Below are 16,939 nucleotides of genomic sequence, written 5' to 3' on the forward strand. Positions count from 1 at the left end.
GGACTGAAAACCGAAAGGTCGACGGTTCAAACCCCGCCCGTTGCACTATTGTCGTACCTACTCCTAGCACAAGCTTGACGCTTAATTGGAGAGGAAAGGGGAATATTAGTCATTTAAAAAATGGCTAATATTCTTTTTAAAAAAAAAAAAAAAAAAAAAAAAATTACCATTGTTTAGTAGTTAGTCAATATTTGTATAAACCACTCAACAATATTTTTATTAAATTATTTTATGTGAAAACAAGTAAATAACTAATGAGAAATACAATGACGCCACGAATTCTCAAAGTTTGTTTTGCAACTAAAGTTGTATTCCTTGAAAAAAATCGGTTATATGATAAGAGACAAAAAATAGGTTAGCTGCAAACGTTCCTGCATCTACCTATTATTCTATCTACGGTTAGTTCCGATTTTCGCCACGCGCCAAGATAGCCTTGTCGCACTGTACTACTTCTTGTTACTTTAAAAATCTTTGTACGGAAGCTGCTATACCTAGTCTAAGGGAAGCTTTGATAAAGTTTATGTTGGTAGCATTGGTATTTAAGCCGCTTACAGATTAAGCAATATTACAGAGAAAGACTTGGAAACTTGGAAAGACTCCTCTGAAATGCCTCTGAAGATACAAGTCATACCTACAAGTAATTAGTCCGTGGCTTTTTTTTCTGGTTGGTGGTCCGTGGTAATCTCTTCATGCCAAAGAGTACTCACTCATTCACTACATTCTCGGTTCTCCATGGTTCTCTGGTCTAGTGATTATATTATTATCATTATTATATTTCCGTGTGCAAGATTTTAGTTGTTGCGTCATCGAATTGATCTGGGCGAACTTTTACATTAAACCATCTAAGCATAAAAGTAATAAAATTGCCTTTTAATAACGAATATTTTGTTAGATACCTAAATAATTAAAACACGGTGATCAATCGGCTTTAATCTCATTCATTACAGATACAATGTCCTCTAAAATGATCCCGGTTGTGAAGGCGGAGGAGGCCGTGGAGGCCGAGGAGGAAGAACTAGTGGATCCTCAAGTAGAATTACGAGTATGTAACTTAGACATCATAATACTATAACAGTAACACAAGCTGTGTGATTCGTTTGTACCTACTTCCCGTTATAAATATCTTTCTGTTAAGGATAACCTATTCATTTACTATCTGCCCTATTCCTTCCTTGCATAACTACAGATTTTTTTTTGAAAATAGATTCAGTATAGGTAGGTAGGTACTTCTTCCTCGGTGTCTTAACACCTGCCCCAGCTTTGCAATGGAGAGTGTATCTAAGATTAAATTTGAATGTGTTCTACTTAAAAACCTTCCTCATGGAATAGTCTAAAAATAATGTAAATGACAGTGAGAACCACTGACCACATTGGCAATTCAAAAAGACAGAAGTTATAAGCAAATGTACAAGTATAATATTATGCTGACAGATTATTAATTATACTAATAATAAAAAAAACTCATTCAAGTTTCAAGATCCTCAAATTGATTATATTATTGTTTTCTGTTCTTTTTAGCTTGAGAAAAATATTTTTGAGAAACCGAAGCAAACAATTTCCCTTACAAAGGTTATATTGATGTACCTACATAATATATAGAACCCATTTACTAAAAGAATGTGGACGCAGAATGGACCTGGTCCATTAAAAATTAAAAATATTAAAAACTCAACAAGCGGCAGACAAAAATTCGTAGTAGGTACGTGTATATTCGCATCTTTGTCACTGATACATGTACTTTGTCTGCCACTTGTTGAATTTTAATGTTTTTTTTTTTAAATCGACGCCAAGTCCATTCTTTTAGTAAACGGGTTGTAGAAAGATATTGTGGCTAATTCCGTTGTACACAATCTCTAAACTATACTAAAATGGCACGTCTAAATCTATTGCTATCCCTTTCATAATGTTGTTTGCGGAAAAGGTTAGCACTAGATTTAGACCTGTTAATGTTGTTTAGTTTAGAGATTGTGTACAAGAGAATCGGCCCCAATGTCATTCATAAGATCGTCGTAAATTGAATAGATAAATTCCATGTTTTCTCCATAGTTTTTTTTAGTAAATCCAATTTAAATGATTCCATAATCATTTACTAAAGTAGTTATTTATAGAAAGTTATTTTTTATTGTAAAGAATGTGAAAATATTGTTTGGGTATTTTTATCAGTATCAGTACATAGTGGCTGAATTTATTACTAGCTTTTGCCCTTGACTTCCTCCACGATACATAATATATAATAAATAATTTATAGTCTATATAGTATTTGGGGATAACATAGCTATCTATCAGTGAAATAATTTTTGAACTTTGATTGTAGTTACGGAGGTTATCTCCCACATTCAAATTAACAATTTTCACCTTTTAATAACATTAGTGTAGTTTTATTCATTTATTGAAAATAAAAAGTAATATGAAATATATCTTTTTCCAGGAAGTCTGTAGCCAAAAAGCTGATGCACAGAACTTGTGGGCAAAATACCAGGAGTGTAATGACCGTGTGAACTCCCGCTCAAACACTGCCGAGACTTGTGAAGAGGAGCTCATTGACTACATTCATGTCCTTGATAAATGTGTTAACAAGGACCTTTTCAAGAGGCTTAAGTAGATTTATAATTTAAATTTAGACAAATGGGTTATTTTGTCCATTTGCCATTTGTAAAATATTATCTGCTTTAGGGTGGTATGTAGATCATAGATGATTAGTAAATTATTTTACCAAGTAACAATATATGTTTTTTTGTAAATAAATAATCACAGTTCATTATTTTTATTTTCTAGTGGCTTCTACCCCCCACATTTTTTCCCTGACCGAATTTACAATTATCACCATACTGGTACTACTGATAGCTTATTTTCGCAAAGATCTCTTTTTATTGGATAAAACCGTATGAAAATCTGTATAGTCGTTTTTGAGATCAGCCCGAACAAACACGAACTTAGCGCGCGGGGGACCCTAATTTATAATAGGGGTTAAAATATAAACACCATTTCAATAATAAAATTATAATTTTCATAGAATTTAGAATCAAAAATAAATTGTATCCATAGCCACAATGATGAATGAAATGGCAAACTAAGCCAATCAATAAAAAATATATAACTTACTATAAAAATAATTTTTTAACAATAAAAATGGAATGACAAAAATGCATTTTATTCTGTATAAGTGCGAGAGTTCTACCATAAATGACTACAGATATTTTACTCAACATTGTTTAGCTTATAGAATTCTTCAACCTTGAACTTAAGTAGCTAAACAATAATAATATTTATAAGTTTTAACTTAAAGCTATAAATGTCAAGAAAAATAAAAAGCACTCTATGACTTTGGCATAGTAGATCTCAAAACTGTTAATCTTAACTGTACAGGCACTAATATTTTTGCAGCAATCACCTTGGAACATAAACAAGTACATTATTTGAAAATATAGAGAGGGTGTCTGTATAATTTAAATTAAATATGATATCCTATCAATCTAAATGAAGTTATAAGTAAGAAAATTGAAATTAAACTTTTATTATACAACAATTTTGTGACAAAATATTAAAATACAAAAATGCCTCATAATTTCTAGGAATAAATTTAGCCATTTACGTCATTAATTATAATTTTATTGCGTAACATTTCTCAAATAATGCAAAAAGCCACGTCTAATTTTATTAGTATCAAATTGCTTATCACAAATTTCTATCGAACTAATTATCATCTTCCACTAACTGGCGCCAACTTGCAACACGTTGAAACATATTTCACAGACTCTTTGTGGTTTGTTCATCCCAAACTTGAGAATAGGAACGTCTTGATTGGAACATTGCTTACATAACATTCGCCCGCAATGTCGACTGAAAAAAAAATCAATTTGATAAATGATAAAGATTAAATGTTGAGGAAACAAGGTCGTGCCACCTCTGTATTGGGCGATGAATAGGTACCGAATTGCGTACCTAGCTAAATAATTTTAAGCATAGACTAGCTCCACTCGCATAAAATTCGGGTAAGGCACCGTATCAGGTTCAGCAATTCATTTTGGATCATATTAAATTAACAATAGGTACGCAAATCTGACAACACGTCTGGCTTTACTGATTAGTAGACACCGGAATATATGCATTTGCATAAAAAGCTATTTTATAGCGTTATTGCATATTTTAGTACTGTTTCATTAAGAGTGCATATTTCAGTGGTTAATCTAACTCTAGAGACTAAAAACCTTCCTTTGTATATAACTTGCTAATGCTCGCGACTTCGTCCGCGTGGAATTAGGTTTTTTTTAAATGTTGTGGGAAATCTTTGATTTTCTGGGATAAAAAGTAGCGTATGTCACTCTCCAGGTATGTCACATCTATACCCATGCAAAACTTCACGTCAATCCGTTGCACCGTTGCGACGTGATTGAAGGACAAACCAATAAACCAACAAACAAACACACTTTCGCATTTATAATAATTAGTATTATATTCTCGGATTCGGATTCTCTATAAATAATGGGAAAAAATTATGGAACAGAATAACGCCCTTCCGATTTCACTATCGGAAAAGTCCGTGGAAAATTAAATGCTGTTTTATATAAAAACCCAGATCTTGAAGGGATAAAGAAAGTTAACGCATTTATTAACGTCACCGGACAAACTCTGCCTGAAGAGGTTTCTGCACAAATGGCGCTCAAGTCAGAGTGAACTAGTTCTGTCCAGTAACGTCAGTTGGGGTAGAGAAGTCATCTTACTTATAATAGTAAATAGTGGGACCGATTCTCTTGTACACAATCTCTAAACTAAACTAAATTAAGAGGTCTAAATCTAGTGCTATCCCTTTCATAATATTGCCTGTGGAAAAGGTTTTCCACAGGCAATATTATGAAAGGGATAGCAATAGATTTAGACGTGCCATTTTAGTTTAGTTTAGAGATTGTGTACAACTGAATTAGCCACATTATTTTGATAGTGCATATGTATATTCCGATGTCTACTGATTAGTCTAGTAAAATTAAAATAAACGAAAAATGCCCAGCAGTCATCGCTATACAATACAATGAACACGTACCAGTGATGCTTGCGCATGGTGAGCGTGAACTTGGTGCCGCACTCCTGGCACAGGTCGCTCTCGGCCCACGGCGCCTCGGCCGGCAGCGCGTCCAGCAATCGGTGCAGCAGCTGTTTCGTTGCTACCTACCAGTATAAGTACATATATTGAGAAAATAAATTTTAGTAGCTCCTGAACATGACAAGTGATTAAAGAAAATTTGAAATACACCAATGAATTCATACCAAAATTTAGCTTTCCAGGAATTTTTACAAGTTAAAACTGGTTTATTCAAATTCGCTGGATTATTATTAGTATGTATTAGTTGATGAACTCTACCTGATAATTGAATATAGAAATGCCGTCCTTGTTCTCGTGCGCGAGGCAGGCGCCGGCGCGCACCAGCGCGCGGCACATGGCGCCCTGCCCATTCATGTAGGCCAGCAGCAGCGGAGTGTTGCCCTGTGCAAATACACTGGTGTACAACAAGGCAACAAACTACTCCGCATTCGCGCGGAGGCATTCACAATTAGGCCAATGTACGCTCGTAGAGTCTGGCTAACGAAAGAAGAGACTGGAAAAGCGCGGATTAAAAAAAACGGTATGTCAGCTCTGAAATTAGTATGACAGACCTGGAATAACCTAATTTAATAGAACATAAATAAAAATAAGTAATTCTAAAGTACCGCATTAGGTTATTCCAGGTCTGTCATACTAATTACAGGTTGGTAAATGAGCAGGTCATACCGACGATATTGCTTTTAAAATTGTTCAATATTTATGCTATTTTTAACCGAACAAATTAGAATGCAGTGTGTACCTATAATTTAGTGTTAATACAGTGTATTGATGGTGGCTGCCATACTTACATTTTTAAATTTGCCGCGCTTTTCCAGTCTCTTTCGTTAGCCAGACTATCACGGAATATTTCATAGTACCGCAGGTAAATAGCGACTCTTGTTGGACGCAATTCAGCTCATCAATACTTATAATAAAACTGTAACAGGTCAAATTCTGTACATTGAAGATATTTTGAAATTTTTTTTTCGAGGGCACTCTATAATCGATACTGAACACAAAACTAATTTTTTTCATTTTTGTCTGTCTGTCTGTCTATCTGTCTGTCTGTCTGTCTGTCTGTCTGTCTGTCTGTCTGTCTGTATCACGGCCGCGCATCACGCTGAAACTACTGAATGGATTTCAATGAAACTTGGTACGATTTGAGGTCATACTATGAGGAAGAATATAGGATACTTTTTATCCTGAAATTCAGCATGGTTCCCGTAGGAGAGGGGATGAAAGTTAAAATGTATACTGAGTTGTAATTCACTAACGCGTAGTCCGATTTCATTCATTCTTTTTTTGTTAGAAAGGGGATATTTTAAAGATTGTTCCGTAAATATTTCAAGGTCATCGGTTTTTAACCGACTGCCAAAAAGGAGGTGGTTCTTTTTTCTACATCGATTTTTTCGAGGTTTCTGGACCGATTTGCAATTTTTTTTTTAAATCAACAAAAAAAGTTTTCGTGGTGGTCACATAAAAAATTCTGGATTCAACTCCTTAATCCTGATGCTGCAGGGTTACTGCCCGCCTGAGTTATCAAGATTCAGGAAGTGTTCATAGTGAATTCATATTGTAGGTACCAAGCAACGACTTTATTCTCAGACTTCAAGTCTCAACTCCTCAACCCTGATGATGTAGGGTACAGCACTCCTAAAAAGTTAAAAATCAGTTTCTACATTTCAACAGAAAGAGTTAGAAGACTTATTCCAAGTTTCAACTGTAGTCTGTATACCATACCTGTAAATCAGTCCTGTTGATGGGGTAGTCCGGCATGAATTCTAGGAATATTTCACATATTGTGGCCGCATTGTCTTTCTTGCACCAACACAACTCGTGGAGAGGGTTTCGACCTAATATGAAAGTTTGTCAATTAGTTTTAATATTTTTGTTTATGATGTATGGATGTGACCATTAATATCATCATCGTTAACCGATAGCCGTCCACGGCTGCACATAGGTTTCTTGTAAGGATTTTGAAGCTTTGCCTGTGCTCTCCGGTGCGAGGTCGCCAATATTGCATCATGGGACCCTAACATCCATCGCTTTTTCGTCACTTCGCTTTATTGCATTTTGACGGATTCGTATAAATACGAACTAAATTAGTGCACAAGCGTGAGTGCATTTTGTATGACGGCCACTACGTATCGTATTTTTCCGAAAACTAATACGAATGAGTGCACAAACGCCTTACCCCTGCTTATATCCTACGCCGCGCTCACGATGCCCGCCGCCGTGTATCGAGCGTGCACGCCTACACTTACCCTTGAGGTTGGCGGCGGCGGCGTCGATGTCGGTGTCGGCGAGCAGCGCGCGCGCGGCGGCGGCGTGCCCCTCGCGCGCTGCCACGTGCAGCGCCGTGTCGCCGGCCGCGTCCGCCGCGCCGCACTCTGCGCCGCCGCTGGCCAGCGCGCTCACAATGCCCGCCTGCCCCGCGCCCGCCGCCACGTGCAGCGCCGTGCGTCTGCGGGTCACACCATGACTCCGATCAGCGACAACGATTCAGAATACAGATGTTACTAGTACTACACTAATCAAATTAGCAACTCCACCAAACGTCAAAACGTGCCTTTAGTATACTCTATCCGCGAAAAGTTTAGCGCCCACTGAGACTTCTTCTCTATCATTTGTATGGGATTATATAACAGAGAGAGCGTTGTACTAACTTCTTTCCACGGATAGTTTAGAATGGGAGCTGGATCGAAATAATGAAAGGTGACGTCATAAACATTTGACGTACTTTTGTTGAAGCCGAATCGATATTTATAAAAAAATTATCAAGCTTAAAAAATTAAGAGGATTTTAAGTAGTTTAGAAGACCCTCTTTTTATAATCACTAAGAAACATTATTTATTTTTGACATAGGCAACATTTTTACTTCTGAGTTCTGGTGGAGAGGAAGACAATATGCCGTTTGCACTCCCAATAGCAGGCAATGGTGGGAATTTCTGAAACGCGTTTGCTGTCGAAGAAGATCGGTGGTTAATGGCTATAATAATGATGAGAGAAAAGTAAAACAGCGACCTGAAAGACACAGTGCTGTTATTTATTCTATCTGAGTTGGAAGCATCAGCATCAGAAACCCTGCCAGCAGTCCGTAGTTAGAATTTAGATTAGGATGGGTAATAACAGTAAATTCAACATCATATTATTATGATGTCGGATGCCACATCGTTACAATTGAGGGGTTGCAAGTTTTATAATGGATTACCATTATAAAACTTGCAACCCCTAGTATAGTATTTTCATTGTAATTGTTCGGGGTCATTTTTTTTCTATAATATAAAGTTAAAAGTACACGCAAGGATGTAACTATCCATCTTCCGTAAATCAGCAATTGTCTTCAATTTATGCGACACCAAAATTTAAAATGCTTCTTCTGAAAGAGTTACTTTTTGCATAAGTGACAGTGTTGCACCAGTGGGGTTAGGTGCGATAATAATATACTTGATCTCAAATGAACTTACTTGTGTGCATCCCTGTCGTTAGGTCGTGCGCCAGCCAATACCAGGCTTCGAAGCAACACCTCGTTCCCGACCGCGGCCGCCAGGTGTAACGGTGGCGCTAGTGTGGCGTCCTGAACTCTGGAGTTAACGTCCACTTCAACCGATAGAAGGAACATAACGCTTTCCATGTCACAAGTTTGAATCGCCACGTGTAAGAAGTTTCGACCTTTTTTATCGACCTAAACAATGTACACAAAAAACATTCAAACCAATTTCAACTCATTCATTATTATAAACTAGAATAAAATAATCATGCTTTTAAAAAAAATAGCTTTAATATGACGAGTTAAAGCTTGCTTTATCTCGATATCTCCCTCGCACGGCCGCACGTGACGTCATGTCTAGTAAAGCATCCTCTTGGCCATTTGCCAAGGACCCCTATCAAGTACCAACTGGTTTATAACATACTGGATATTGGACAGTGTAACATGTTGATAAAAAAATTGAGTCATCTGCTCTATTTAATTTTATCTTATTGTTTGCCAACAGATAATACATTCTTCTTCTTCTTCTTTCTGACCTTAACCCACGCTACGTGGTCTTCTTCTTCCACTCACTTCTATCATCAGACCCACAGATAATACACATTTATACAAAAAATATAATGCACAGAGAAAAAATGTAACTGGCGTTTCGGCATGCATTTTTATAAGCGTTCAAGTGCAGAGTTACCAGTTAATATCTAGTAAACACTATTTAAACCCATACCTGTTCAGCTGCTGAAGGATTCTTTTCAAGTATCGCCTGTGCTGCCTTATTATTTCTGGCGGTAAGGGCGGCCGCGAACGGAGTAACGCCTTTATTGTCCCGTGCGGACAAATCGATGCCCGGTTGGGACAGGAGAAGGGATATGATGGCCGCGTGTTGGTTTTCTATCGCGATGTGGAGCGGCGTCTTGCCTTCTGCGTCCTTTGAGTTGATGTTTGCACCATGCTCGAGTAGAGTCTGGATGATTTTTTAAGATCTTATTTAATACTGTGATTGTACATTTATCAGTATTGAAAATGCGTCTGCACTTCATCAGACACAATTTAATAAAATAGTCAGCAATCCATGCTAATATTGTAAATGCGAAAGTGTGTTTGTCTGGCTATCTGTCTGTATCTGTAAGGGTATCCTCGTCTAAGAAGCATCTAAAAAATCTCGACCAAACATCAATAATGAATCGAAAACAGAACCTCCTTTTTTGAAGTCCGTTCACTTTAGCTCACCACCTCACATCGTTACTACAAAAATATCACTTTGCAAGGAAAATACTTAGCATGCATTAAAAAATTGAGGTCTTACAATTACAAAATATCTTGAATTAAAATAAATTGATCGGTAAGATGTTACAATATGGCGGATACAAATTATTGATATTGGTATTTGATCGCTTTGAGCAATTTATTGCCAAGATTTTTATCCCCAAAAGTAATCAGACAATACGGAAACTCACTTGTATAACTTCCGTGAGTCCCCAAGTGCAGCACAGATGCAGCGGCGCCTGTTTGTCTGCCGCAACGTCGGCCCCTTCGCCGTTGGGCCCGGGCCGGCGCGGGCTCTCCACGTCGCAGCCCGACCGGACCAGGAAGGTAGCTAGCGACTCTTTGTTCTCGTCTATCGCCCTATTTGAGAAGCGGACTTCTTTAATTAGTATAAATTAGTTCTGAAATTAGCCATGATAGCCTAGTGGTAAAGACGTCCGCCTCCTAACTCGGGTCGGTCGGGGGTTCGATTCCGGGTACGGATCTTTAACTTTCGGAGTAACGTGCGTTTAAGCAATAAAATATCATGAGGAAACCTGCATGCCTGAGAGTTAATACATAATCTAAAGTAATTACAACTTATATATAATCTTACTTGTGCAACAAGTTTTGTAAACATCCATCTGGACCCGGACCCCAGCAGTCGGCGTCAGCTCCATTACGAACCAAAATCTGTAACAGATATTGAATTTACCTCGACTTCAATTTGTGGCATAAATGAAACAAAACCGTAAAAAGTAGTATATAAAGTTCAACTTACGCTAGCAACTTCCTCTTGCCCGGAGTCCAATGCCGCCCAGAGAGGGGGAACTCCGTTAGCATCTAAGCGGCTCATGTCCACTCCCCGTACACATAATGCTTCTACTACCAAGCCTAGCCGGCAATGTATAGCTAATTGCAGAGGAGTTTCTCCCGCGTCAGTCCTAGTCAGACAAAATGAATCCTTTGTAATGTCCTATTGCTGAGCAAATGCCTCGACCTCTCATGGGAGAGAGGGGTACAGTACGCGGCCGAAAGTAATGTACATCGATCTTTAGAAGGAGATAGCAGATTTGTAGAGCAGTCTCGGTCGTTGAGACCGACAAAACGTCATATAGGTATAAGTGACAAAGACAACACTCTACAAAGCCGAAAAGTCATTCTAAAGGCCGATGTACATTACTTTCGGCCGCGTACTGTACGTAGCTTAAACCTATTTCAGTGCAGGTGGTTGATTACGAAAAAGCTATACAGCTATTGGTACAATCCAAATTGTTGCGTCTGGCTGAATTCTGAATGAAATAAAGTGTTGTGTTTGACTGAATTCTGAATGAAATACGGTTCCAACCAACCATCAAGTCAAAATTGAGATATAATGAAAATAACTGACTGCCACTCGGCGATCACTGTAAAATGACATATCACATCACAAAAGAAATATCATGCCTGGATTTCTGCGAATTGGTTTTGCGATGCGATCTGTCATTTTAGCGTAATCGCCAAGCTGTAATCAGTTTTTCATAATATCGCTATGTATTTCAAATTATCATAAACTTATAATCAATGTTCGTCGACTGATGTACAGCAATGAGTTTTCGAGATTATTCGGTAAATTGTTTTTTTTTTCGACTATCCCTTACCCCTTCCAGGCTAGCCCGCTTCTATCTTAGACTGCATCATCACTTACCACAAGGTGCGATTGCAGTCAAGGGCTAACTTATATCTGAATTAAAAAATCCTATTACTTACAGTGCATTCATATCAGCGCCGTGGTCCAAGAGGAAAATGGCGGTCCTAGAGTCCTCTTCAACTATGGATTGATGGAGTAACGTGAATCCTTTCCCATTGCGAATATTAGGATCCGCCCCCCCTTCGATAAGTGGTGCTACTAGATGCTTGTGACCTTGTGAGTAAATTATTACAAAAGTTCATTCGATTATTTCCAGACATTAGATGCTATCTATACCGAGAAAAGAAACAATCAATGGTAGTTATTGTCTTGACTTCGAAACTAACTGATTTGGATCTTGGAAGTCGGTACAATGTACCTGTAGTACGCGATTTAATAGGTTGAGGTGGCAATCAGGGTACGAGGCGGGAGGACGTCCCACACACCCGTACGTCACCTGCACTCACCCGAACTAAGTTAGCGCGGGGTCTGTGCGAGTGTGCGGGGCGTTCCCTCCCCGACTGCTATCTCGACCTGTAGCGTACTTACCTACTTAGTATATTAAAATTGAATCGCAAAGCAACTGCAATGGACACTATTAAAATTTTATGAAAGTTGCAAGTTCGCAGCACAAGAGTAGATTTTGATGCACATATTAATTATTGAGGTGTGTTGCGCGGGGAACATGAAATGGACATTTCTGGCGCAGCTTACTGCGTGCAGCTCGAACCAAAGCAATCATCAGCCCATCGGTCCACTATACTAAGAATAAAAAGGGTTTAGGCCATGATCTACCACGCTGTCCAAGTGCGGATTGGACGTCTTCACCGCTAGGCCATAACCACTCAATGGCAACCAATTTTCCTCTTTTCATAACGCGTAGATTTGTTCGTTGGTCCCGTACCTTATAAAACTAATCTGTTGAAAAACTTTATAAGATAAAATATAACTTTATTTACCTTCAGTAAGCGCTAAACAGACGGGCGTGTCCCCTTCAGAGTTTTTCAAGTTTAAATTCGGCAATAGACTAACAGTAGTTCGATCTGTTGAAGGTAGATCACCCTTTTCTACTGCTCTTTTGTGATCGATAATGGCCATTACTGCTCCTTCATGGTTATTTAATACCGCTAGATGAAGAGGAGTTTGCCTGGAATATAACTGGTAAGTCATAAAGAGAGACAAATTTATTGGAATCCCGCAATCAGAAAAATGCGCGCGGAAAAGTGTACGATGGCAGGACTTGAATAAATGGCTTTGACTTTGACACGGAATTTCGGCAAGATTTACTACTGATTTTCCGCTCAGAATTGTCCAAAGCCTTGACCACAAACTAACAAAGCAAAGACCGCGGAAATTAAACTTGCATTCCACGGCGTTGGGTGAGGTGAGCCTTTTTGGTAAAAGCAATGTTGCTGAATTAATGAGTCATTTATCTCACAAAAAGAAACTCGTGACGATTCGTTTGCCCAGATATGGATCTTGCATATATTATCATGACCCGATGCACAAATGATGAGCGCAAAATTTCGCAACGTTTTTCCCCAGCCTTAGGTACGGGGCTAATTTTTCTTATCCGTAAACAGTCGGAGGTTTTGTGGCTTTTAATATGTTCCATGCCGTCGTTAATATTGAGTAACAAGAAGAGACAATTTAATTGGTACTTTGTTATCACATACCCGTGAAACTTTACACTTACCTACACAAAAAATGAACACACTGGTGTTCAGTTTTTGTGTAAGTGTAAAGTTGTAAAATTGTGCAACATTTGCCTCATACTGTACTTTCGGCAAAATTTTGCCAGTCTGCGAGGTCTAGTACAAAATGTAATGAGTAGAGTGCCTTCCGGCGCGCGTCAATCTTTTTTCTGACACTGTGGTTAATACTGTTGTAAACAGTCTCTAAGTTAAACTAAAATACTTAACAGGTCTAAATATATACTGTTATCCCTTTCAGAATGCACCCTGCAAAAAAGATAGCACTAGATTTAGACCTGTTTATTTAATTTAGTTTTGAAATTTATGTACAACAGAATTGATCACGTTTTCTCATAGTGTTTAACTGGGTTTAAAGTAAGTTCCTCACCTGTATACAGTGTCCTCGTGTTCGCCATACGCTGTCTGTAGGTTGGGCCTAGCGCCGTGCTCCAAGAGAGCGGCAGTGAGCCGCGTCAGGCCGTTGGCACACGCCGCGTGCAACGCCGTCACCCCCGCCTCGTTGCTGTGGTTCAAGTCACCGTTTAGGTGGGAAGTCAGAAACACCGCCGAATCCTGAATATTAAAACATCAATTATCTATGCTAATCCATACTTACTAACATTACAAAGTCTTGTCTTTCTGTAACCTTATAATAATGGTTCAAGCGCTAAACCGATCTTGTCAGATATGGTACCAAGACATTTAATCCCTAGAAATCAAGACTTTCCATGTGATTTCAAAAACTTCTTTTTACAATTGTACTGCAAGGAATCGTCAAGGTCTGCAATGCTCTGCTCTCTCTCTCTCTCTCTTCCACGAATACGTACGATTTAGAGCATCCTTTCGGCATCAGCTTTCTCCTCCACTATTAATATAAGTACTTTCAAGTTAAGAGTGAATAGGCATCTTTTAGGTCTCATCACTTGCCAGCAGGTCTGATTGCAGCCAAGAGCTAGTTTATGAATTAAAAATCTGAATCCACGCAAACTAAGTCGCGGGCATCAGCTACAGGAGGTGAGTGTGTAGCGGATGGTACCTACGCCGCATACATGACAGTTCTTAATTCTCATATTATTGTGCTATGCATTACAATATAATCTAAATGAGATTGGGTGCGACGTTATTAATTTGTACAGTGACTTGTGAGCACTTGCATCTTCGTGCTAGATTGAAATGTAAGCACAATTAATGATATACATTTTTGTAGAACTGATTCGAAAAGGAACAAAATAGAAAATCGGAGCGAGGTGTTAGCCCTATCGTGGAACTGTCTACTTAGGTAAATAAGATTAAAACGTTTTATTGGTCAAAGTTCTTACCTCAAACCATCCTTGCGCCAAAATATGCAGAAGACTATCGCCCGACCCCGAATATAATGGATTTGGTTGACAGCCTTTTTCCAACAATTTTGCTGCAAAGCCTCTTTCCACAATATTTTCCGATTTACCTTCTACTGGGTCTTCGGTAAAGGCGTTTTTATTTGTGACAGGGGTGTCGAATGGATTGGAACCGTTCATTACTAATGTTTCACTAGAAGATATTGATGCTCGCCTATCATCGACCAGTGCGTAGTATAATGGTGGGTGTTCATCTGACAAAGTCCGTAAATTAGTGTCTAAGTTAGGCTGTTTTAGTAAGAGATCGAATATTCTTTGGTTTCTTGCTATTACTGCTTGGTGGAGAGGTGTGCTAGAAAGAACAAGTATGTCCCTATACCACTGTCATATGTCAGTGTGTTTAAATAAAAATATTTTATATCTTAAAGACTATTGTGAGAACTAATTAGATACTATTACAATGCGCTCAAAACAAGCAGTTTAATCTGAAGTTGCAACATGACGGTTTGTGCAGGCCATAGACTAAGGATTAAATACAGAAGTCCGGCTGAGATCTGTTTTTGTACAATGCGCAGTCATACGCCTCGTGTTCAGATTGGATTACTTGTATTGCGCTCACTATATCTAGACCAGCTTCTAACAGAATTTAAACTGGGACTAGGCAATTCAGCAGTAAGTAACAAAATGCAACATAATTTAAAAGTAAACACATATTAAGGTGTGTTCAAAGAGGCTACGTCCAAGCAAAGTACTTAGAACGACTGTGTAAATATTTAATACTATGCAGTATACACAAGAATAATTCGTAAATACTAAGTATTTGTTTGACATCCTTGGACGTAATAACTCAGTTGTAACTTACGTAGGTAGCAATTAAGTACTAGAATTTTACAATCATTGCGTGTGGCTTTTAAATGTACTCATTTTTCTTTACCTACGTCATCATTATTATATGTATAGAAATAGCAAAGTAAAGTAACTAAGTATAGCAATAAATAATAGCTGGGTAAAATACATCAAAGAACTATTATAATCCATACTTCCATACTAATATTATAAATGCGAAAGTGTGTCTGTCTGTGTGCTAGCTTATGACGGCCCAACTGTTGAATCATCCCGAAGAAGGACATAGGCTACTTTTAACCCAGAAAATCCGACTTCTCACGCGATTTTTAAAAACCTAAATCCACGCGGACAAAGTCACGTGTATCATCTAATCAATACTTATAATATTAATGAATAAAAATAAAATATGCTCCCTACCACTTTTATTTATTTATGGTTTTTTGCAAGATACACAATACAAAGGATTGGAAAGATGCGTCTCATAATTAGTTCGTTTGATTAATTTTTGTTATAGTCTAAATTAACATTTAACATCTTTAAACACATTTGATCGCACATAACACTCAAACCAAGCCGAACGTGGTAAATTCAAACAGAAATTAAAATTCGACACTCAATGAAAAAAAAATGAAGTTTCCCCTTGTAATAATGGAAATCACTCACGATAGTTTAAACGCTAAATTATAAAATTCAATGCTTATTGGTACTATCTTATTTATACATTTGGAGATAAAATTTGGTAAATTAAAGAAAAATTAAAGAGTTCCTACGGGATTAAAAAAAACTAAATTCAGAATCATCTAGATTTATTATAATGCATGAACTTTGAGAAAGGACTCTGCATATTTACTCTACATCATGTCAAAAGTACAGTTTACCACACTAAATCGTACTTTTGACATGACAGTTGAAAGCTAGAGCAAACAAAGTGAATTATACTCACTATCCTTTCCTATTTTGTCGGTTGAGGTCTGCGCCCTTCTGTACGGCGGCCTCCGCTATTTCCACCATTTGCTCCATGGTTTCCGCGTCGCAGGAACTTGTTGTTAGTGCCGCTATCAGATGAAGCACCGTGTCACCTTCTTCCCTTAAATTATATCAATTTATTTTGATTAACCAAATTTTACTTTCTGTGTTATCTACTGGAAATTGAATCGATTGTGTTTTAATGTCTTAAACCGAATTTTAACATTATTTTACACGTGCCGAAGTTGTAATAAATATAGGCCTAAGGTTACCAAAGAATATTTTACTGTTTCTCTTTTGAGTTAACATTTTCTTGATTGTCCCCGGGGCTTTATGTACTACCAATACTGTACCGATAGTCGATACTGAATTTCGTTTCAGGCATCTGAATAGTATGCAATCAATGCACTAGATACTTCCTCTTAGGGAAAAGGCATCTTGCCACCTGGCCTGATTGCAGCCAAGCTAAAAAAAATGTTCTTAGGATATTCTGAAATGCGGAGTTTCTTAATATGCCTGTCAAGAAATAGTGGGTAAAATTTCCATTGTTACACACCGATCAGTGATGCGGGAAATAGTGGGATGCGTCTTTGTGGATTCAATTATTTGTAAATTCTC

At 37.9% G+C, this 16,939-nt stretch overlaps 2 protein-coding genes across 2 annotated transcripts in view; one reads left to right on the plus strand and one right to left on the minus strand.

Moving 5' to 3' along the window:
* Positions 1-716: 716 nt before the first annotated feature.
* LOC117984867 (cytochrome b-c1 complex subunit 6, mitochondrial-like) lies at positions 717-2,758 on the plus strand. Its single transcript, XM_069501126.1, has 3 exons — positions 717-854; positions 948-1,042; positions 2,429-2,758. Exons 2-3 carry the CDS (start codon positions 953-955, stop codon positions 2,600-2,602), a joined length of 264 nt encoding a protein of 87 aa, XP_069357227.1. The 5' UTR covers positions 717-854; positions 948-952; the 3' UTR covers positions 2,603-2,758.
* Positions 2,759-2,984: 226 nt separating this feature from the next.
* Positions 2,985-16,939, minus strand: part of LOC117984854 (rabankyrin-5) — a 50,395-nt gene continuing 36,440 nt past the window's right edge. The window contains exons 7-21 of the mRNA XM_034971513.2: positions 16,299-16,442; positions 14,492-14,861; positions 13,561-13,745; positions 12,438-12,625; positions 11,559-11,712; positions 10,591-10,753; positions 10,426-10,502; positions 10,022-10,190; positions 9,292-9,528; positions 8,545-8,762; positions 7,342-7,541; positions 6,818-6,930; positions 5,357-5,479; positions 5,039-5,163; positions 2,985-3,840 (exon numbers count right to left, since the gene is read on the minus strand). Of these exons, the coding sequence (XP_034827404.1) occupies positions 3,711-3,840; positions 5,039-5,163; positions 5,357-5,479; positions 6,818-6,930; positions 7,342-7,541; positions 8,545-8,762; positions 9,292-9,528; positions 10,022-10,190; positions 10,426-10,502; positions 10,591-10,753; positions 11,559-11,712; positions 12,438-12,625; positions 13,561-13,745; positions 14,492-14,861; positions 16,299-16,442 (2,596 nt within the window). The 3' untranslated portion in view covers positions 2,985-3,710. The remainder of the gene's footprint in view (positions 3,841-5,038; positions 5,164-5,356; positions 5,480-6,817; positions 6,931-7,341; positions 7,542-8,544; positions 8,763-9,291; positions 9,529-10,021; positions 10,191-10,425; positions 10,503-10,590; positions 10,754-11,558; positions 11,713-12,437; positions 12,626-13,560; positions 13,746-14,491; positions 14,862-16,298; positions 16,443-16,939) is intronic.

Source organism: Maniola hyperantus, chromosome 9 (assembly GCF_902806685.2).
Source record: "Maniola hyperantus chromosome 9, iAphHyp1.2, whole genome shotgun sequence".
Classification (NCBI taxonomy): domain Eukaryota; kingdom Metazoa; phylum Arthropoda; class Insecta; order Lepidoptera; family Nymphalidae; genus Maniola; species Maniola hyperantus.